Below are 22,321 nucleotides of genomic sequence, written 5' to 3'. Positions count from 1 at the left end.
AGATTTTCCCCTCGTCTTGATTACTTACTTAAGGCTCTTGTATAGAAAAGGTGAAATAGCTGTTCGCGAAAACCCACATTCTCATCACTAACACTCACGTAAATCAGGTCTTACAATGGTCCAACAGAAAATATGATTCTCGGTGATGGTAAGTTCCAACTCCTGCGCTATGGTAAAAAACGGAAATATAAAAACGGAAAACCACACAGACAACGCAGTCAAATCATACTAGAACTGAAAAGTTATATAAAATATTTGGGAGTAATCTTGAGGAAAGACCATAGCTACTTTAGTGAGTTATTTAAGTGCCACAACTGCAAGAAAAGTGGCACGTTGGATAACATGAGCCTTTCAAAGAAATGGTCTACCACCCGAAGATAAGTTTCAAGATACAGTACTAGTCCTCTCTAGAATGCACAATACCTGGTTGATACCTGGTTGATGGGGTTCTGGGAGTTCTTCTACTCCCCAAGCCCGGCCCGAGGCCAGGCTCGACTTGAGTCTGGTCCACCAGGCTGTTGCTTACAGCTGTTGAATACCTTGCTTATTGTTCAATGCTACTACTACTCCTCTTTCGTCCGTACCCTTATCCGCAATACCATTTTCATCAACGTGGGAAGCGTGTGTTAATATTCCCGTATCGATTTACTCCAGATAGTTGGCATTTTAAGTAGATTCGGCTACACACAATCTCGCTTAATCTGCTTTGATCCCAAGATAGGGTGCATGTCGTATGCAAATTGGGTAGGGGTATACATTTTTCCATCAGTGGTTTTTATATTGTACTCGTTGAGAGGTTGGTTTGGATAATGTGAATTGTTGGCCAGAAGTGTGTGGGTTTTTTGTACTTTGGGGTTGGTGAGTGGGACGCAGGGGTTTGGAAGGTAGGTAGGTGTGTGTGTGTGTGTGTGTGTGTGTGTGTGTGTGTGTATGTGTGTGTGTGTGTGTGTGTGTGTGTGTGTGTAAGCGGCAAGACTGGGTAGGAGGGGGGGAAGTGATTTGTTGAATATTGAGGCAAGAGTGACGTCGGTGAGGTTGACAAGCGCTCCTTCGTGAGAATAGTGACTTCCTGAAGTTATTGCGGGGAATAATAGGTAGTGCTGCTGTAGCCGCTGTCTCTTCTGTTGTTTTGTTGTAGCAGCTACTGCTATTGGTTTTGGTGCAGGTCAGTTTTTTACATTCAGCTACTGGGAACAAAAAGTTCCAAGTAGCACGGGCTATGGTGAGCCCGTAGTGGTCTTATCTGGTACAGGAGCGGGGCTGTAACTGATGGAGATGGTTGGGCACACTTCATTTCACCTGATGCTCGTGTTCACCCGGGAGTTGACCAACTGTTGTGGGTTGCATCCTGGGAGAAATTTATAGGCCTGAAGGGGAGAAGGGGGCGGGACGTCCATATGCCAAACAGGCTTCCTGTAATCTATGGGAACCCATATTAAAAATTCATATACTTCGCTTTATTTTGTATGTAACGTCAAATAGGCTCCAGGTAGAAGTCAAAACGCTGTGAATGTTTTTTATACTGTTTAAGGCAGGAAAGTTTAAAGGTTATAAGAGGTGAAGGACGCCCATCCGGCAGCCGGGTCCCTCTACCAAGGGTGTAGCAACCTTCACTTCTGCCAGAGGGCAGTGACGCTCCTCTCTAGTTCCGGCGGGAAGTGATCCCGTCAACTTGTTGATGTAACTTCCGAAGACATTGGTGGTCTTGTGGTCTAATTAATGATTTGACCAGACGACCAACCGGGAGGCCTGGTCGGCCGAGCGGACAGCACGCTGGACTTGTGATCCTGTGGTCCCAGGTTCGATCCCGGGCGCCGGCGAGAAACAATGGGCTGAGTTTCTTTCGCCCTATGCCCCTGTTACCTTGCAGTAAAATAGGTACCTGGGTGTTAGTCAGCTGTCACGGGCTGCTTCCTGGGGGTGTAGGCCTGGTCGAGGACCGGGCCGCGGGGACACTAAAGCCCCGAAATCATCTCAAGATAACCCTGTCAGTGGAGGAGAGACGAATGATGAATATGCATACACGTTAAATATGTATGGCCTGCGTCTGTGGTAGAAAATACTTTAAAAACACACTCCAAGGTCCGGTCTGGGGCCAGGATTGTCTTGATAAATTGAAATAAAAGGATGTTGCTTGAAGCGACTTGCGACATCTACTCATTGCAGCTTGGTCCAAGCGCTTCCTGCGGGAGCCTGTCCAATGGTTTCTTGAACGCGTAAAGTACTCGACACACGAGTACTGAAGTATGTTTGCGATGCTTACGGAAAGTACCGAAAACGACAGATGATCATCCCTGTGGAAGAGGACACAAGAACTGCCCGGAGTTGACCTGGAGTTTACTGCATTGAAATGGTTGATGAAAGACGAATACCTTCACAGGAATTTGATTATGTACCTGTTGTTGGATCAGGGGAAACAACGTCCCCGCGGCCCCGTCTCGACCAGGCCTCGTAGTTGGTTGACCAGACCACACACTAGAAGGTGAAGGGACAACGACGTTTCGGTCCGTCCTGGACCATTCTCAAGTCGATTCTGTGTCTTGTGTTAGTAAGTCTGGTCAACTTACTTTAGCCACGTTATTGTGACTCATCGCCTGCTCGTAGTTGGTGTTTTGGTCAGTCTGGAGCATATTATTTACTGTTAAGGAATATTTTGCTATTGGGTACTGTACTTTAAAGTGCGAGTGTGTTATGGCAACGGGTGAAGACGACGAGGGTGGGAACGTTTAAGTGGGTGATAAGGTGTTATCGTTATCTACCAGAGATGGTTATCTGGTGCAGCATACCTGGGAGGTGACTGATGTGTGGCGAGTGCTGTGTGTTCTACTCCTACACTCCATGATCTAGGTTCCTACACTTGGCCACACACCCGAACTTTAAACCTCGCCCTAACTTTGTACTGTACTCTGTACTTTACTACCTCTCGGCACATCTTTCTGCCGAGAAAATTGGCTTATTTTGCAGTCGCCTGTTTTGTTTAATCTACCTACGTTCACTCTCATATTGAGTCGTTCTCCTCGCTTGGCTGCCATTCATATGAACCGAAGTCGTAAATTTGATAATTGGGCTGAAAAAAAGTCCTTGAAGAATAGGTGGACCTTTGTCATACCGCCAGCTACCTATTCTCGTCGAGGTCACAGAAGGTATATTGGTTAATACGAGTCGTCATTTATTTTTATCCACACAAATAATCCAACTATGCCGTGTGTCTTGTGTTACCCGGATTTATTGAGTGTTCAATAAATCAAACCCCACACAATCCATTATTGTCATTGGATTGTACCTGGATGGGGTTCTGGGAGTTCTTATAGTCCCCAAGCCCGGCCCGGCCCGGGGCCAGAGTCGACTTGAGAGCTTGGTCCAACAGGCTGTTGCTTGGAGCGGCCCGCAAGCCCACACATCCACCACAGTCCGGTTATTCCGACACTTCTTGAAGAAAAACTATTTAGTTTTCTGGCAATAATGCTCTGCACAACTCGGTCGTCCTCTGCTTACGTGTTCGCTAGGTTTGCCACCTTGTTTCCACTTAGGCTTTGTGTCAAAGCAGCAGCAGCAGCTCTTCGTATGCGCCTCTGCCTCATAGAGCCTATAAATTGTTTAGGTTTGGTCTACTGAAAGTACATGTACAGTGTGATGTAAATGTTTGTGGTATCCACTGTTATTTTTTGTTAAATATCTTACATTTTATCAAGTATTAAATAACTTGAGGTTTAGATTCTGAAGACAAAAAAATAATTTACGTAAGCAAGCAACAAATAGAATTATATATAATACACACACAATTATAAATTATAATATTGCTAATTATCAAGAAAGTTAGCGCATGGAGAAAATCGTGAATGAATGTCTCCAAGTAAGACTTAAAGGGAAGTTCGTGTTTTGAAATAGTTTCCATGTTTCTTGTGAAGCGGCCATCATGAGATTGTAACGTGATCCTCTGGGATAATAAAGGCGATCTGGGTCCATGACTAGCCCCTCCTCCCTTCCCCCTGCCCCCCTGCCTCGCCAACAGGTCCGGGTCCTCCGGGGGGGGGGGGGGGAGAATTTGCTTGCTTGTTTGTTGGTGCACGGAGTTGGGTGGCTGGGTGCTTGTAGAGCGAGGGATTTATGGTGGCTGGGTGCTTGTAGAGCGAGGGATTTATGGTGGCTGGGTGCTTGTAGAGCGAGGGATTTATGGTGGCTGGGTGCTTGTAGAGCGAGGGATTTATGGTGGCTGGGTGCTTGTAGAGCGAGGGATTTATGGTGGCTGGGTGCTTGTAGAGCGAGGGATTTATGGTGGCTGGGTGCTTGTAGAGCGAGGGATTTATGGTGGCTGGGTGCTTGTAGAGCGAGGGATTTATGGTGGCTGGGTGCTTGTAGAGCGAGGGATTTATGGTGGCTGGGTGCTTGTAGAGCGAGGGATTTATGGTGGCTGGGTGCTTGTAGAGCGAGGGATTTATTGTGGCTGGGGGGCTGCATGCTTGAAAATTGGTAGATTTCTCGTGGAATGGCGGCTGGATGCTTGTTAGGGGAGGGATTGTTTGTTTCTTGAGTGGCTGGTTGTTAACAATGAAAGAATTGAAGTATGGATTGTGTACAATTTGGGCTAGGGAGTGTGTGTACCTTTAGAAAGGCGAGTCGGGCCGATGGCTGCTTGTTAAGGTGTATCTTGTGCACCTTGGATGATGATCGTGGATGTTGTGATCATGTTTTCACGAGTTACCTCGCCCTAGTTTAGCAACCCGTCCACGTACCTAATAAGTCGTATTTTTTACGGAACAGATCAGTCTGTTAAAAATGCGATGTTTGGGCATATTTAAGCACCGCAATATTAATCTTTTCTGCTCATGGGCTTAGATAGGTTAGGTGGGATGCTTGGGTTAGAACGAGAAGGGTTTATTTATGCCTCCTGATAATTCAGTCACTGAAACTTGTAGAGGCCCGGTCGTCGACCAGGTCTCCTGGTTGCTGGTTGATCAGTCCAGCAACCAGGAGGCCTGGTCGACGACCGGGCCGCGGGGACGCTAAGCCCCGGAAGTACCTCAAGGTAAGGAGGCACTATGCCATAATACAGGTGATGTAACTCTGTAGAAAATAGTCTTCCTTCTAAATTTGGACCTGCTTGTAATTTTCCTGGCATTTGACGAGAGAATCAGTCTGCTTGGCAAGGCCAGAGACCGCGGTGAACATTTATGTTCACCGCGGCCTGTAAATGATTTACGGTCTTACGGGCTCACCATAGTCCGTGTTACTTGGATATTTTTGTTCTGAGTAACTTGGATCTAAATCAAAAACAGATTTAAGGTCATTTATGGGAGATGTTTCATGTAGATGTCTTTGGTCCCTGGTAATATCCCATGTTCTTCACCTACGTACAAATTAGGGAACTTAAGAACGCTGATGATTATTACCTACCTACTTATCTTGTGGTTTCGAGGATCAACGTCTCTACGGCTCGGTCTCTGACCAGGCCTTTGGTTGGTAGTCTTGCTTTAGACTTACACGTCCAGCTGCGAACCGCCGCGTTCGAGCACAGTTTGGTTGAACAGGTATCCTCTGGAGGCGTTATAGTGTGTTCTCTTGACCACCTTGAAGTTTAGCCAGTTATGCCCCGTGTGTGTAGCGGGAAAGTGTTGGTCTTGAGCCCTTGGTGTTAATATAATTGTATTTCAGCGTAATACTAATTTATTTTAATGTTTAATCACTTGTTAGTCAAGAAGTAATGGCCGGCTGTGATTTGGCAAAAGTTTGTGTAGGTTCAGAATTTGTCTTGCTGGTTTTAGGCCAAGTGTCGCAATGTTGAGTTTCCTTTGCCTTTGATGACAGGGTCAACAAGCGCGGGGTTCGCTGCCGTCCGCCGACACTTGTGTAAACTGTGTAGCTCGCTTGCCGCTTTAAGTTTACCCATTTAACCTCATTACCATGTTCAGGGAGAGAGTTTACTGGAGATGCAATATGTTCATTGGAGATGTCTTAGTAAACCAGAGTAATAAAGGGATCCTTGACAAGCCGCCGACTTCCTAACCCTGTCGAGGCCACTAGATAGAGATATTGGACCTCGGGTAAATTGTAGTTTGTGATATTTCCAGGACTTTTTGGTGGTTTTGTAAAGTACGTTTTGGGGTAACACGTTTAACCTTTTACTCTTCTTTAATAAATTCTGATAGTCATGTCAATGACATGTCGGTTATGATTCAAGAATTCCTTGCAATAAAACCACTTTAGTGTTCGTGCCTAGTGTCCCTAGTGGTTTAGCGTGTCCCTAGTGTATAGGGACAAACTAGTGTTAATGTTGTTATAAGGAAGGGGCTGAGGGAATTATTAGGGGTTAAGGAAAAAATTTGAATATAAAAAGAGAAACCACGTACAAAACGCAGTCAAATCGTAACATGGAACGAAAAAGCAATATAAAGGATCTGGGTGTACTCTTGTCGGAAGACCTTACCTTTTAAAGAACACAATCAAGTAGCCGTCACAACTGCAAGAAAAATGACAGATTGGATAACAACTTTTCAAAATAGAAATGCTATACCAATAATGATACTCTTCAAGACACTAGTGCTCTCTAGAGCACTAGTACTGTTGCACAATCACAGACCTTTTCAAAGCTAGATAAATTGCTGACCTTTAGAACGTGCAGAGATCCTTTACTACTAGAATCCACTCGGTAAAACACCTAAACTATTGGGACCGACTAAAATGCCGAACTCTGTATTCTCTTGAGTGCAGGCGGGAGAGATGCATAATAATTTAGACGTGGAAAATAGTAGAGGGGCTGGTCCCAAACCTGCACACACAACACCACATTCAGACTCCATACAGTTTCAATTGTAGATATGAGAGAGCCCATTAGGCTCAAGAACCTGTACATCAGTTGATTGGCAGTTGAGAGGCGGGACAAAAGAGCCAGAGCTCAACCTCCGCAAGCACAACTAGGTGAGTATAATTAGGCGAATACACGAGACCAGAAGGCATGGCAAGATGTGCAGAATATCTCGTTGAAAAGCAGAGATGCAATAGGTACTCTTGAGAGAGAAATATATCGACATCAGAGGCCCGAGAATGTTAAACACGCTTCCACTACACATAAGGGGCATAGCTGGCCGACCCCTCAGTGTTCGAGAGGGAACTTGATACACACCTCCAAAGGATACCTGATCAACCAGGCTGTGATTGATACGTCAGGCTGCGAGCAGCCGCGTCCAACTTGATCACGCAAGCAGCAACAGCCTGGTTGACCAGTCCAGTAACGAGGAGACCGGGCCGCGGGCTGTGATCCCCAGGAAGCTACACAAGGTAGATAGGTAGTACTCTCCTCATTGATTAGACATTGCCATCTCCTTAGTACAAAGTGTGAATGTTGAACAATGACTCATATGGTTAGTACTTTGCGGTTACCAAGCTAAGTAATGAAGTACTTTCTTGCCATGTGGTTTGTTCCTCCAGTAACATGCTTGACTTCTGCTCATGTTGGTGACAATAGAAGTAACCACTTGTCACGTCAAGCGAGTGTTGCTTAATGATTAAAGTAATCATATAATTGGCTAGGCTAGGCCAACAATGTCACTTTATATTAGTGGAATATTGGATTCCACCCAATATAATAAATTAATAATATTATTTATATACTCCAATCTTGGTTTGTTTTCGCTGCATACATATATGAAGGCCTAGTTCGTTCTTATAAAATTATAAATTCTATTGTTTTCGTAATGAAGCTTAAACTCAACGTTTCTTGACAAGACGGACAGTTTGTCGTTAATGGCGCTCGAAGTAGTCTACTTGTACTTAACAAGGCTGGTCTCGTAAGTAAAACAAGATTTAGTATTGAGTAAGACTCTTGGTGGCAATCTTATTTTCCTAAGTTGTCTTTTGTTGGTGTGTGTTGTTCTCCCTACACCTCGTCTGTCAAAGTTTAGCGAGTCAGAGTGCTTGCCTGGCAAACATTACTTTTCCTGTTGTACACCTGGTGGGTGGGTGTGGGTGTGTGTGGGTATGTATGTACTCACCTAGTTGTGTTTGAGCTCTGGCTCTTTGGTCCCGCCTCTCAACCGTCAATCAACAGGTGTACAGATTCCTGAGCCTATTGGGTTCTATCATATCTACGCTTGAAACTGTGTATGGAGTCAGCCTCCACCACATCACTTCCTAATGCATTCCATTTGTCAACCACTCTGACACTAAAAAAAGTTCTTTCTAATATTTGGTGGCTCATTTGGGCACTTAGTTTCCACCTGTTGTCCCCCTTGTGCATGTGTATGTATGTGTGTATATATCAATAAAACCTTAGTTACGTTATATGGTCTAATTGTGCATGGAAGTGACCTGACTGATTCATTGTGCTTTCTACTTGCTTACCCTTTGTGCAGGGTACGAATATTTCCTTATTCATTTGAGTTTCCAGTTTCCACCTGTGTCCTTTTGTCCTGTCCTTTCGCTTTAGAGGGTGTCATTGAGTGATAACTTAGTGTTAAGTGTAAGCAGTGGTGAATGGTAGCCCCTGGTCTGCTGAGATTAACTTCTCTTGTACCCTCCCGCTGAATATAACGACATGCCTAACATACTTGGAGAGGGTTAAGGGAGCTCTTCTACTCCCCGAGCCCGGCCTGAGGCCAGGTACGCCGACCTCTTGCAGCGTACCTGCCTATTTGGTAAATCCCTCCAGATATACCTCCAAATGTATCTGATCAGCCGGCATCTAACAGCTCTGATTGATCAGAGCATCAAATCAGGTCTGGCCAGTGACCGGGCTGCCGGGGGAGGGGGGGGGGTTATCGCGAGTATCTTCAGATGATTTCGGGGCTTTAGTGTCCCCGCGGCCCGGTTCTCGACCAGGCCTCAACCCCCAGGAAGCAGCCCGTGACAGCTGACTATCTCCCAGGTACCTATTTACTGCTAGGTAAAATGGGCATCGGGGTGAAAAACTCTGCCCATTGTTTCTCTCCGACGCCCGGAATCGAACCCGGGACCACAGGATCACACATCCAGTGTTATGTCAGCTCAGCCGCCGGCTCCACGCCGGGGGATCATTTCTCCTCGTAACTAACTCGATGTAACCTTTTATTTATTTATTTATATAAAAGAAGGTACATTGGGTTTGTGAGAATACATAGAATAGTATTTACAATCTTGTAAAGCCACTAGTACGCGCAGCGTTTCGGGCAGGTAGGCGTGGAGGCACAGGAAGCCAGTACAACCAAGACGGATGTTGCTTCGTGAATCGTGCCTTTGTAAGACAACAGCAGCGACGACAACGAACGCCGCCGGAGGAAGTGACGGCGTGTGCGGAAATGCTTGGAGGGGACAGGACGCACGGCAGGCAGGAGGCAGGTTCCCGAGCCCAAGCACAGCGTTAGGAGCCGATAGTAGACGATATAAGTGTGTTGACTGCCTCTGCATGTAGCTTACGGGCTATTCATGCCCGTGCCACCTCTTGGGTGGCTTAATCTTTATCAATCAGTCTGCATGTAGCGTTTCATAGGATCATCCAAGGGGAATAGCCACCCCCCAGGTAGCGTCGGGGTGGCGATTCTTTAGCTCAAGGGCTTTGATGTGGTGATTTCTAGTAATCAATTTTAAATGATAAAATCTTAAGAATTAGTGAATGCTTAAATTAATGTTACAAAGTTAGAACAAATTAAATTGGTTAAAAAAATATCACTAATGTTAAATATCGGCTTACATTGGGATTAAAGTTTACCCAAAATTATTCCAAAGTATCATAAATGCTTGCCTAGGCAGCAAACTCGAGGCTATCGTAAATACAGTAGCAAATATACCATAAACTTCCACTGTAAATTTCGTAACTCTTTGAGCTTTGATGTCCAAAGAGCTTGGAGAGGATATGGGAGGAAGAAGGATGGGGCGGTGAAATTCTTGGAAGAGGATCTGGATCTCGTGATACACTCCTAACATTGCCTACAATACTGTAATTATATCACTGTCCTTGTAACTCGGTCACGGATTTGTGGGAAATTAAACCTAGGCACCACAAATGCGGTAGCCTAATGAACATTGGCACCCAGTTCCAGAACATGTTAGGAGATTTATAACCCCCTTGCTAGGTACTGTACAAGAGAAAACTTTGTTGTACTTTCTCTTGTGAAAAGAGTGTTTTCTAAAAAGTGCCGGACCAACCGGGCTGTGGTGGATATGTGGGCCTGCGGGCCGCTCCAAGCAACAGCCTGGTGGACCAAACTCTCACAAGTCAAGCCTGGCCTCGGGCCGGACTTGGGGAGTAGAAGAACTCCCAGAACCCCATCAAGCAGGTAGTATAGGATGAACAACCCAGCGGGTTTTCTTTCTATTGGGAGTGTTGTACATGCTGCTATGGCGGTATGTCCACTCACAAGATGAGTGGCGCTGCCCAATAAACTCGCCCTTCGGGACAAAATTTAAATTTACCTCAACTCGAGCAGCGCTGTGTGGTGAGGCTGGTGCGATGAGACCTCCGCTGGTAGGAGTGGCGCTAGGGAATGTGGGGGAGAGCGTTGTGGGAGGCGGATGTTTGCTGGTGAGACTTGAGTGTGGGGGTGACGTCATCCACACGGGTGTTTACATAATGAACACCGTCCCACCAGTCTCTCTCTTGGTCTCCACGCTCCCTGCCGTCCCACCAGTCTATTGGGTCTCTCACGCCCCACCAGTCTATTGGTCCACCACACGCCCCACCAGTCTATTGGTCCACCACACGCCCCACCAGTCTATTGGTCCACCACACGCCCCACCAGTCTATTGGTCCACCACACGCCCCACCAGTCTATTGGTCCACCACACGCCTCACCAGTCTATTGGTCCACCACACGCCCCACCAGTCTATTGGTCCACCACACGCCCCACCAGTCTATTGGTCCACCACACGCCCACCAGTCTATTGGTCCACCACACGTGTTAGGAGGATTGGGGCGCACCCAGTTCTTTGAGGTGGAGGGGTGGGAGGTGCCAATGAAGCACCCAGTTCATTGGGGTGCGGGGTGGGGGTGTGTGCTCAGGACGCACCCAGTTCGTGGGGGGGGGGGGTGGTTCATGCCAAGTGTGTGAAGTGGGCTGTTACTGTATCGGTCTAGGCTGACATGTGTTAAGTACCTGTTGGTGATTTAGATGGCCCCAGAGCTTCGCCGTAGCCAGCAACAACTGTGTATTAAACACAAGTACTTTGAAGCGGTTCCGTGGATCATTGTCTCTATGGCCCGGTCTCGGTATGAACCTCGGGTTGAAGGCTCCTGTCAACCACATGGTTGGTTCCCGTAGTCCGGTAGACCACCACACTCCTGTTGATTAAATTTCCTTTTTGAGGTATAAAAGGCCTGGCTTAAGGTGTGTTGATCGTTACGGGCTCACCATAGCCCGTGCTACATGGACATTTCGTTCTGAGTAGCTAAACCTAAAGCAACAACAACCAGGTGTGTAGAATACACCAGAGTGTAGAATAACTCTGGTAACCCTATCCAGGTAAACTCTGTTGTCACTTATTAATGCCCATTGTATTTAATGAACGTTACAAACCCGTGGGCAAATATTGTTAAAATTAAATATAGCTGTTAAAATTGACGATGTCCCGTTTTCTATTCGCGGGTCCACGGTTAGGTTCGGGGTAATTTAGCACACGAGTTTAGTGATGCGAGTGCTCAAAACGACGGGATGCTCCTATACTAGGGCTGTATTGAACATTCTGCTATGTCTGTTGGTCTCGTTAGAAGTCATTTCACCTATTTGCATAGCAATTTCTGGGGTTGGTGTACTATAGTGTGAGTGGTACTGGGGCCAGGATACAGGTTTAAGTCTGGGTGTGTACGAAAGCTGTCAGCGGTAATCACCTACCATTAGTAAGAACGCTTGGTGGAGGGTGAGACCTATTTTCAAAATAGGTCCCCCGCACCCCTCCCCCTTACCACCAAAAAAAAATGCTGGTCTGAACAATCATTTTGTGTTTAACTCATGGGTTGTATGTGAGTGGCTGGGCCCTGTAGAGGTTGGCCTAAGGCTTTGAGAGAGATTTTGAGTGAAACATTGTGGGAGAAGAGCAAATGAGGCAGAGCTTAGTTTAGTTTTTTTTTTTAGTTTAGTTCATTTATTATGCACCCCATACCCATCTTGTGGGCGGTAGTGGAAAGGGTTACCGAGGCACATAATGGGCTCAGGGACTGAACCCCACAATTCATTTAGCTAAGCAAGTTACAATCTTGTTGAGCTAGTTACAAAATTCAATATAAGTCGTCACATCAACAATGGGTTCGAGATCGACCACAAGTACAGTTTCTAAATTAAGCAACTGACATATGTGAAGAGCTGGTGTCACAATTTGTTTGTCAGAGCTTATGCGAGCATTCGTTGACAGACATTTGTAATGGGACAAATCACTCTTAAGGTGGCTTTTGAGTCGTGGCTTGTGTATTAGCTTAAACATAGAATTAAAAGATGTATCTGTACTAGCGAAGAATTACAAAATTTGTGAAATATTGCAGTAAGTGCCTTTGTAATCTGTAATGAACTGTATTCTGTTCATTATTTGTTAATTGCTTAGAGATAGATGCGTTAGCTTAATTTCCTGTATCATGTATTCCCTTTGTGTTTGTCATATACTTATGTTTAGCTATTTAATGGCCCTCGTTTCTGTTGATCACATTGCCATATGCCCGGGCGAGCCTGACCCCTGGCCGAGCTCGGGGTACAACTGCCGAAACCTCTCCAGGTAGGCCTTCCTTTGTTAACTTTGACTTCCGACGATTAAAGTCGTGACTAGCAAAATTTACGAAAGATTAACAATCTTTAACGAACCCTTGCATGTCCAAAACCAGTAGATACTAATAGTTTTTTTTAAGGTATGCAGGTAAGAGGTGTTCCAAATGTATCGCCTGTGAGCGAATTAGTGATGACATAAGGGGAATAGTGATGACATGACTATTTATGTACACTTCCACATTCAAAGAAATTTGTTTTATGTATATATACACCAATGAATATGTAGGAGGTATAGATAGATAGATAATATATATGTTTGCTTACAGACGTACTCCGGCCTCTTCTGCGTGGTGGTGAACCCATACCGCCGGCTGCCCATCTACACGGAGAAGGTGATTGAAATGTACAAAGGCAAGAAGCGACACGAAATGCCACCGCACGTGTTCGCCATCACAGACTGTGCCTACAGATCCATGCTGCAAGGTAAGTCGCACACTGGTAATTTTTTTTTAAATTTTGCCCCGAGGGGCGAGTTTATTGGGCAGCGCTACTCATCTTGAGTGGACACACCGCCATAGCAGCATGTACAACACTCCCCAATAGGAAGAAAACCCGCTGGGTTGTTCATCCTGTCATGGTAATGTTTACCAGTTCTAGGTTGAATCGAACCCACAATCAGCGGCGACTAGCAATCTGGCTGACCAGACGTCCAACCAGCATGCCTGGATCGAGATCGGGCTCAGGGACATTGATTCACCCCCCCCCCCCCCCGCGCCAAAAAAAAAAATAGCTAGGCTTCTCAGGAACGTCACAGATTAGACCACAATGGTCTTAAAAATATCTTGTTAGTACAATTATTAGCACTGTAACGGGTGATAATTCCCTGTGCATAGGCCTATCAAAGTCTTCCCCCCCCCCCCCCCCCCCAATCCTACCCTACTCAGGCCATCTGCTGACCTTTCCCCAAGATGCAACACAACAATTTTCCGACAGCTGGGTACGAATTTTACAGCTAAGTGAAAGGAAATGTGCATAACCGTTTCTACAATGCCCAGGGATTGAACCCAGGTCCCTCGGTTGTGAGCAGAGGCCGTAAGTGGGCTACAAGAACTCGGTTATACTCAGTCCAGGAAGTCTGGTCAGAGACCGGACCGAGGGGACGTTGATCCCCGAAATCAACGCAAGGTAACTGCAAGATAAGGTGAAGTACCTACCTTGTGACGGTTCCAGGAATCAATGCACCCCGCGGCCCATTCTCTGACCAGGCCTCCTGGTTGGTGGTCTGGTCAACCAGGCTGTTAGACGCCGCTGCTCGCATTCTGACGTATGAATCAGTTTGCATTGCACTAGTTATGATCTAGCGGGCAAGTCATTATAAATAATTAAGTGTCCGTTTGTATAGCCTGAGCCTCCTTGTGTATGACTGTAGCCATAACTGATGGTTTTGGACGTGTGATGTGTCAGGGATGGCAGTGATAAACCAGGCCCGCACTACCAGGCCGGGAACGCCACTCTCCAACCCGTCATGCTTATCTCTGACCATCAACATATGATGAATGATGCGCCGAGGCTCCAGACCTGAGCCTTACATTCTGATAACAACCAAAATTGTTTTTATCATTAAGTACATAGGAATAGTGGAAACTGCAGGCGTATATTGATTGGCCCACATTTCACCCACATTCGTATGTGGTTTACTGCAAGAAGTGGCGGTCCAACCGGTTTGTAGTAGATATGCGGGCCTGTGGGACGCTCCAAGCAACAGTCTGTTGGACCAAACCTACATGAGCTCGGAGAGTATAAGAACTTCCAGAACCCACTAAAGGTTCAGGCCAGGCACATTTGTTTGACCTACGATTGAAACAATTTGGCGACCCTTACATATAGAACTGACAACGTCTTCAGAACTCAAATCAGTATTTTCCGAAGTCTCTTCGAATGTAAAATAATTAAAATAATTGATATTGCTGTATTATAAGGCAATGTACAGGGGGTGTGTGCACTTTATGGAGTGTGTGCACGTGACTAAACTTGACCCCACCACCCTCTTCATGGGTGTTGGGGTGGTTGATTGGCAAATTAAAATTCTCAACTAGTTCACCACAGATGCAAATTAGGGGCCGCTGTAGAAAATATTACGGCTCACATTGCTGGACCCCATAATGTGCCTGTATGTAACCTTCCCACCACCGCCCACACCATGGCTATTGAATCCGTAATAAAACTACTGCACACTAGGGACCCGGTCGGCCGAGCGGACAGCACACTCGACTTGTGATCCTGTGGTCCTGGGTTCGATCCCAGGCGCCGGCGAGAAACAATGGGCAGAGTTTCTTTCACCCTATGCCCTTGTTACCTAGCAGTAAAATAGGTACCTGGGTGTTAGTCAGCTGTCACGGGCTGCTTCCTGGGGGTGGAGGCCTGGTCGAGGACCGGGCCGCGGGGACACTAAAAAGCCCCGAAATCATCTCAAGATAACCTCAAGATAACACTAACACTATATGGGTAGGGTTTTGACTTTGTTGGTTTGAGTTTTGTGTTGCTTATCTTGGACAACTATAAACCACGTTGGTTGTTTTACACTTCTCCGCAGTTTGTAAATTGGAGTTTTGTAGGATTTTTTTTCCGGGAAGCGTGGCAACCATAATATTTATGGAAGGGTTTGCTTTGAACGTCCTGTTTATAAACTACTCTCTCACGCAACGGCTATATTGTTTTTGTTTATTGGTGGTGGTGAAGACTACTTTGAACAAGATCGGATAGAACAAGGAGAATGAGAGTAGAGGGGTGAATGTGGTACCTGGAGGTCAGGTCAGAGATCGGGCCGCGGGGACATTGATCCCAGAAAACAACAAGAGGTACAGATGGCGAGGGCTGAGACGATGTGGTGGCAGCAGCAGTAAGGGCTTGGACTAGAAGAGAATGGCGATTGGATGACGGCTTCTCGCTGTGGATGGCGGGGTGGGCCAGAGGCTGCTGTCTGGATCACAGCCGTCAAGGTTTATTAATGGTGTTCCATTGTCTGTTTGGCACACAAGACCACCCAACTCCATCTTGTCTTGCTGTCCAGGCTCGTTAGTCCACAGGCCACCCCCCTTTTCTTTCTCCGTCCCACTATTGTATGCCAATATCATCTCTAGCCTCTAATGCTCCCGTCTCGCCATTTGACTTGATAAACATACCTGAATTTACCTGTGGGGCCACTCACTATCTCGAGTGGCCTGGACGTGGGTTAAATCATCAGTTCCAGTATGAACGGGACATTATCCAATATTGTTGCAGGCGATGAGATGAGTCACAATAACGTGGCTGAAGTATGTTGACCAGACCACACACTAGAAGGTGAAGGGACGAAGACGTTTCGGTCAATAGTCCTTCTGCAGTTATCGTCGTTCTTATGTTCCTATGTAAATCAGAGAGAGAGAGAAAGATCATACCTTTAACTGGTTTTTGCATCGCCGTTTAGTGATACACAGGCAGCGAAAAAGTTTAGTTGGAGAGGGTGCATCGTGTTGAATATTGTACTCGAGAGACACCTTAAGTCTCTAGGGAATTGTGGGTTGGAGCGTAATGGCCCATCGTACAGTGAAAGGCTATGGTTACAGATTGGCATCAAACAATTAGGTGTGAATTATATTGTCATCCATGATCTTAAATTGGCGCGTGTGACCAGGTGTTGTGGCTTCTTAGTAGCCAATTGGTGGACTTTGGCAATTCGGAGGTTTTTATGCACAGACACACGATTTGCATATGTTTTTGGGAGCCAGTGTCTTGGGTGCCCCCTCTCTCTTTGTGTGTTTACCTAGTTGAACTCGCCTAGTTGTGCTTGCGAGGGTTGAGCTTTTGGCTCTTTGGTCCCGCCTCTCAACCGTCAATCTACTGGTGTACAGATTCCCGAGCTTCTCGAGCTCTATCATATTTACATTTGAAACTGTGTATGGAGTCAGCTTCCACCACATCACTTCCTAGTGCATTCCATTTACTAACTACTGACGCTGAAAAAGTTTTCAAACTAATAAAGTTCCGAAAACCTACTCCTACAAAGGACAAGGAACAAAAAGAGAAGTAAAGCGGTTATATCTCCCAAGGAGCTATAACTATAGGAGCTATAGCTATAACACCAAAGGTGGTGGCTCCCACCCTTCCTATAACACTCAAGACTTCCATCATCCTTCTTCTGCCCCTGATGGTGCAGGTGCGAGACTCGCACCATCAATCTGGTCACCACCATCGGCCCGGCGCTTACCTGCCACAATGACCTTTGTATGAAAAAAAAATGATGAATGCGGGGTTTCAGAGGTCGGTGCGGCTCAAGTCAATTGACGTTTTTCTATGTCGCAACTTAAGAGATTTGGGTTTTGCCCATCACTCCCGCTGATTACCAAAATTTAAAGTTTGTCTATAATTGCATAATAGAAAGATAGACTTGTATAATAGGTTTTATTTAACATTATTTTGGTTCTAGCTAGTTCTTAGTGCTCACAAAATTGTGTAAATAATTATGGGGAAACTTTTCTGTCTAAATTTCAAGACTTTGACAAAATCAGAATTTAACTGATATGAAATTCTGTATCTCGATGGAAGTTGTTGAACTTTGAATCTTTTGTTAAATATCCCTGCATTAAATTTACACTAAAAATGCACCTTGAAGGTAGTTTGACGGACTGGTAAAGTAGTCTTCGAGTATCACTTGTAATAAGTCAGATTGATGATTAAAGCACGCTAATAGTTGATGAACATTACTTCTGTACAATACATTGAAAACTACAAGCTGATGTTAATATAGTTTTCGACTGGGCATCGGAAAATAACATGCTTTACATTGCTAAAACTCCAGGTACTTGGCTATGGTAAAAATGAAGATATTAAACAAAATACAGGGTACAAGACACAATCAAGTTTGCCCATAGTAGGAAAGCAACATGTAAAGACTCTGGGAAAAATTATGTCTAACGACTTAACGTTTAGGGAGCATAACCAAGCAAATATTGTGTCAGGTAGAGAAAAGATAGGATGGATTACGAGAACCTTCAAATCCTGGGATCCCATCGCAATGCTCATTCTATTCAAATTACTGCTGCTGTCCCGTCTTGAGTACTGCTCCATACTCGCTTTCCCCTTCAGAGCTGGAGAGATGGCTGAAATCTGAGATTTCAGAAATCTGAAATCAGAGACATACACACCATAGACACGATAAAGCACCTAAATTATTGAAATCGTCTGAAAACTCGAAAATGTAATCTAGAAAGGAGACGAGAGAGGCATCGCAACATATACATGGAAAATACTGGAGGGCCAGGGCCCAAATTTACACAGGAAAATAACATGCTGAGGGTGAACGATATGGAAGGAAATGAAGAGTAGAGGTGCCATAGGCACAATCAGAGAACATTGTATGAACATCAGAGGTCCACGGTTGTTCAATATCCTTCCAGGAATTATAAGAAATATTGCTGGGACAAAAGTGGAAAGTCTGACAGTTTTCTGTGAGAAGTGCCGAACCAACTGGGCTGTTGTGGGCCCGCGGGCCGCTCCATGCAACGGCCTGTTGGACCAAGCTCTCCCAAGTCAAACCTGGCTCCGGGCCGGCCTTGCAGTGGAAAAAAAAACCTGTCAGAACCCCATCCAGATGCAATACAGGTACATAGTATATAGATGCAAATCTCAATATGTATTTGGCCCAGTTTTGCTAGTTCTAACCCTCTTTAATCTCTCGCCTGATTACTCGCAATCCCTTTCCAGCCACCTCGTCCCTGCTGGGCTAACCACCATCCCAAAGATGCCACCCGCACCCCGCTGGCGTCTCCCATCACTATCCAACAATAAACAATTATGTTGAGTGGCTGCCTCATGCCTGCGTGTGGTACTCGTCTAATTGTATTTTTGGGGGGTGAGCTGCAGTTCTTGGGCCCCGTCTTTAGATTCGTAATCGACGTGTATATGTTTGGGAGCCTATTGGGCTGTTATATCTACATTTAAAACTATGTATGGAGTCTGGTTCCTCCACTTCAATTTTTAGCGCATTCCAATTGTTCACAGCTGACATTGAAATTTTTTGAATGCCTTTGGCTCATTTGGGTACTTGGTTACTTGAACCTGTACCTGGAGATGGTTCTGGGAGTTCTACTCTCCAAGGCTTCCATTGACATCCACTTGTTCGTGTACTACCCTTGCTAAATTGTTCGTGCGAGTATTTTGTACTCCATATTCATCAAGAACTGTAAAAATCCATTGTCGCAGGCCCTTCACATTTTTTACAGAGGCTAGATACTAGCGTTATTCCTGACATACTAAAAACAGAGATAGCACCACTCCATAACGGAAGATATAAGGTAGAGGCAAAAAATGACCTGCTTGGGGTTTTACTCCCCAAGCCCGGGCTTGGGGAGTAAAACCCAACAGCCTGTTGGCCGCTCATCCAACAGACTGTTGCCCGCTCATCCAACAGACTGTTGCCTTGAGCGGCCTGCAGGCCTACATATCTACTAAGATTTGATTGGTCTGTCACTTCTTGCAGGCAAGTGCATACTTTTTTCTTTAAGGCTACTTTTGTTCCGACGGTTCTAGTATGGTGGCCGTGGCACTAGGTGACCAGGCTGTTGATGTGTTGGGTAGTTAGCGGGAGGGGGTGTTGGTCATTAATGGATGGGGTCGGTAATTGAGTCGTTGATGGAACGAGGCAGTTGATGAAGTGTTGATGACATCAAGAAGTCATCTATGGAAGAGGTAAACCAGTTTCATCAGAATAATTATTAAGGAAGCGTGTTATTGATAGCCTCCATGCATTGTATAGGGTTATTGATAGCCTCCATGCATTGTATAGGGTTATTGATAGCCTCCATGCATTGTATAGGGTTATTGATAGCCTCCATGCATTGTATAGGGTTATTGATTGCCTCCATGCATTGTATAGGGTTATTGATAGCCTCCATGCATTGTATAGGGTTATTGATAGCCTCCATGCATTGTATAGGGTTATTGATAGCCTTCATGCATTCCCTATAATTGCCAGACTGTGAATTTTGAACGTGCATTTTTTTCTTCAGTGATCAGGCGTCATTATAGCGACCGAGAACACACAAGAATATCATTGTGGTCAAGGACAGGAAGCCTGTACTTAGGCTTATCTTGCCCCCCCCCCCCATCCCGAGGCCAACTACTGACCCTCCCCAGAATGCAGTCCCCACAACAGTTGCCCGACTCCCAGGTTTCTGTTTATACTATAGACCAACGGAGAAATAATGCGAGAGGAAACTTGCCCAATCGTTTGTCCTGTCCCCCACCTCCCCGTCCAATCCCAGAAATCCTTGTCCTGATCCCTTCCCAATGCTATATATGGCATGATACTTCTCCTGATAGTTTCCTTCCCTCCTGTCGGCTTTCCGGCCATTAGGTTGCAATTGACGACCAAACGGGAGGGTTGTTGAGGGTATCCGGTGTGACACAGCCGACCGCTTAGCATGGGGTGGGACGGGTCACAATGGAAGGGAAGGCGTCGTTGGATGGAACGAAACGAGACGGGTCGATATGGAAAGTGAAGCATCGTTGGCTGGAATGGGACGCATTGATAGTAGATTGGTTGTTGGTCGTGGCTACACACGCCAAGAAGTCAGGCATGACAGCCAAACCAAACATCACTGGAGGATGTTTGCGGGCGGGCTGGGACGCACGGCAAAGCAATCTGTGTAATTTAATGCAGCCTTGACAATGCTGAAGAGACAGCACGGAATCATTGGCACAGTTTAGATACTTTACAAGAAAATGGAATCACAGGCAAGCCATTTTATGCTTGAAACACACTGGGTATTTATTAGTGGCTTTGTATAATGTACATTACCGAGGAATTATTTAACAAACGTATGTACTTTTTAAATAAATAATTTTATATAATCTACAGTGAAGGGTAGATTAATAAATGGTGAATATTTGTATTAGAGTAGTGGTAAAGTAAGGTGGTATTTTGTCTTGTAGAAATAATAACAGTACTGGGCAGTGCACAGTACTGGTACAGTAATATTATTACTGTACTCTAATAATATTAACACTGTACCGCACGTTTTTGTTTCGCACAACGTGAATATATAAGGTGCTCACCAGGAGGCCTTCAGATTTAGCTACTCAGAACGAAGTGTCCATGTAGCACGGGCTATGGCGAGCCCGTTCGGTGGTGCTACTGTGCCAGTCTCTTTACATTGAGAACACCTGACCCCGGGTGATAGATTCCTAGTGATCGAACCAGTGTGTCTAGTACAGTATACAGTTTTTAACTATTTTAAGATTTTCAGCTATGTCTAAGGTTTGAGGTCTGTTGGCCTCGACGGGTCAGTGGGCTTTCTGCTTTTAATTTTATGTTCATGTGTTCTGTATGGATGAATATATTTATTCATTTTGTTTTTTTTGTTCAACAGGTACGTTTTCTGGCAAGTGTGACAAGCGGTGAAGGTACAGTAATATTATTTGTTGTACCGGGACAGTCTTTAAACCGTTCGTGAAATCATTAGGACGTGATGTACCCGAGAAAATATTTAGAACATGCAATGGGATCAAACTCCCCTCCCTGGAACAAATCCACAAGGGCCGTGACGAGGATTCGAACCTGCGTCCGGGAGCATCCCAGGTACATCCCCTCCCTGGAGTTTATCATGGTCCAGCGCGTGCGTGCGTGTGTACACTCGCCTAATTGTGATCACACAATTATGCTTGCGGAGGTTGAGCTCTGGCTCTTTGGTCCTGCCTCTCAACTGTCAATCAACTGGTGTACAGATTCCTGAGCCTACTGGGCTCTATCATATGTACATTGTAAACTGTGTATGGAGTCATCCTCCACCACATCACTGCCTAATGCATTCCATCTGTTAACTACTGACACTGAAAAAGTTATTTCTAACGTCCCTGTGGCTCATTTGGGTACTCAGTTTTCACAGGTGTCCCCTTGTTCACGTGCCACCCGTGTTAAACAGTTTCTTTATCTACCCTGTCAATTCCTCTGAGAATTTTGTAGGTAGTAATCATGTCTCTCTCACTCTTCCAGTGTCGTGAGGTGCATTTATCGCAGCCTTTCTTCGTAACTCATGCCTCTTAGTTCTGGCACTAGCCTAGTGGCATACTTCTGAACTTTTTCAAGCTTCGTCTTGTGCTTGACAAGCTACGGGCTCCATGCTGGGGCCGCATACTCCAGGATTGGTCTTACATATGTGGTATACAAAGTTCTGAATGATTCCTTACACAGGTTCCTGAAGGCTGTTCTGATAGCCAGCCTCGCATGCGCGCGCGTCTGCGTGTGTGTCAGAGTCCAGGGATGCGAATTCCATCTCATTGCACGACCTAAATATTTTATCGTGTTGGCAAGAGTTGACGTGCCGGGGGGGGGAGGGGAGGGGAAGGGAAGGGAAGGGAAGGGAAGGGAAGGGAAGGGAAGGGAAGGGAAGGGAAGGGAGTTCGACATCTGGATATAAACACACACAAACATGATGAGTGTGAGTAAGAGCAGACTCGTAGTGGTATCGTTGATACTAGAGATATTCGTGATAAGCTTGTTGCTTCATCCACGAGTTCCGTAAAGAATGCTTCATGAAAACATTTATACTGTACTATGGAGTATACTAAGATGGAATGCATCAGGCAGTGATGTGGTGGAGGCTGACTCGATTCAGTTTCAAAT

The 22,321-nt window shown here is 45.6% G+C and overlaps 1 protein-coding gene across 12 annotated transcripts in view; it reads left to right on the top strand.

The window, feature by feature from the left end:
* Nucleotides 1-22,321, top strand: part of zip (myosin heavy chain 10) — a 183,012-nt gene that overhangs the window by 56,089 nt on the left and 104,602 nt on the right. For all 12 annotated transcript variants that reach the window (XM_069316106.1, XM_045751937.2, XM_069316109.1 and 9 more), the window contains exon 2: nt 12,987-13,143. In XM_069316106.1, coding sequence (XP_069172207.1) covers nt 12,987-13,143 — 157 coding nt within the window. The remainder of the gene's footprint in view (nt 1-12,986; nt 13,144-22,321) is intronic.

This window comes from Procambarus clarkii, chromosome 82, assembly GCF_040958095.1.
Source record: "Procambarus clarkii isolate CNS0578487 chromosome 82, FALCON_Pclarkii_2.0, whole genome shotgun sequence".
In the NCBI taxonomy this organism is placed as follows: domain Eukaryota; kingdom Metazoa; phylum Arthropoda; class Malacostraca; order Decapoda; family Cambaridae; genus Procambarus; species Procambarus clarkii.
The sequence above is the reverse complement of the archived record's forward strand: the minus strand, read 5'-3'. Positions and strand labels throughout refer to the sequence as shown.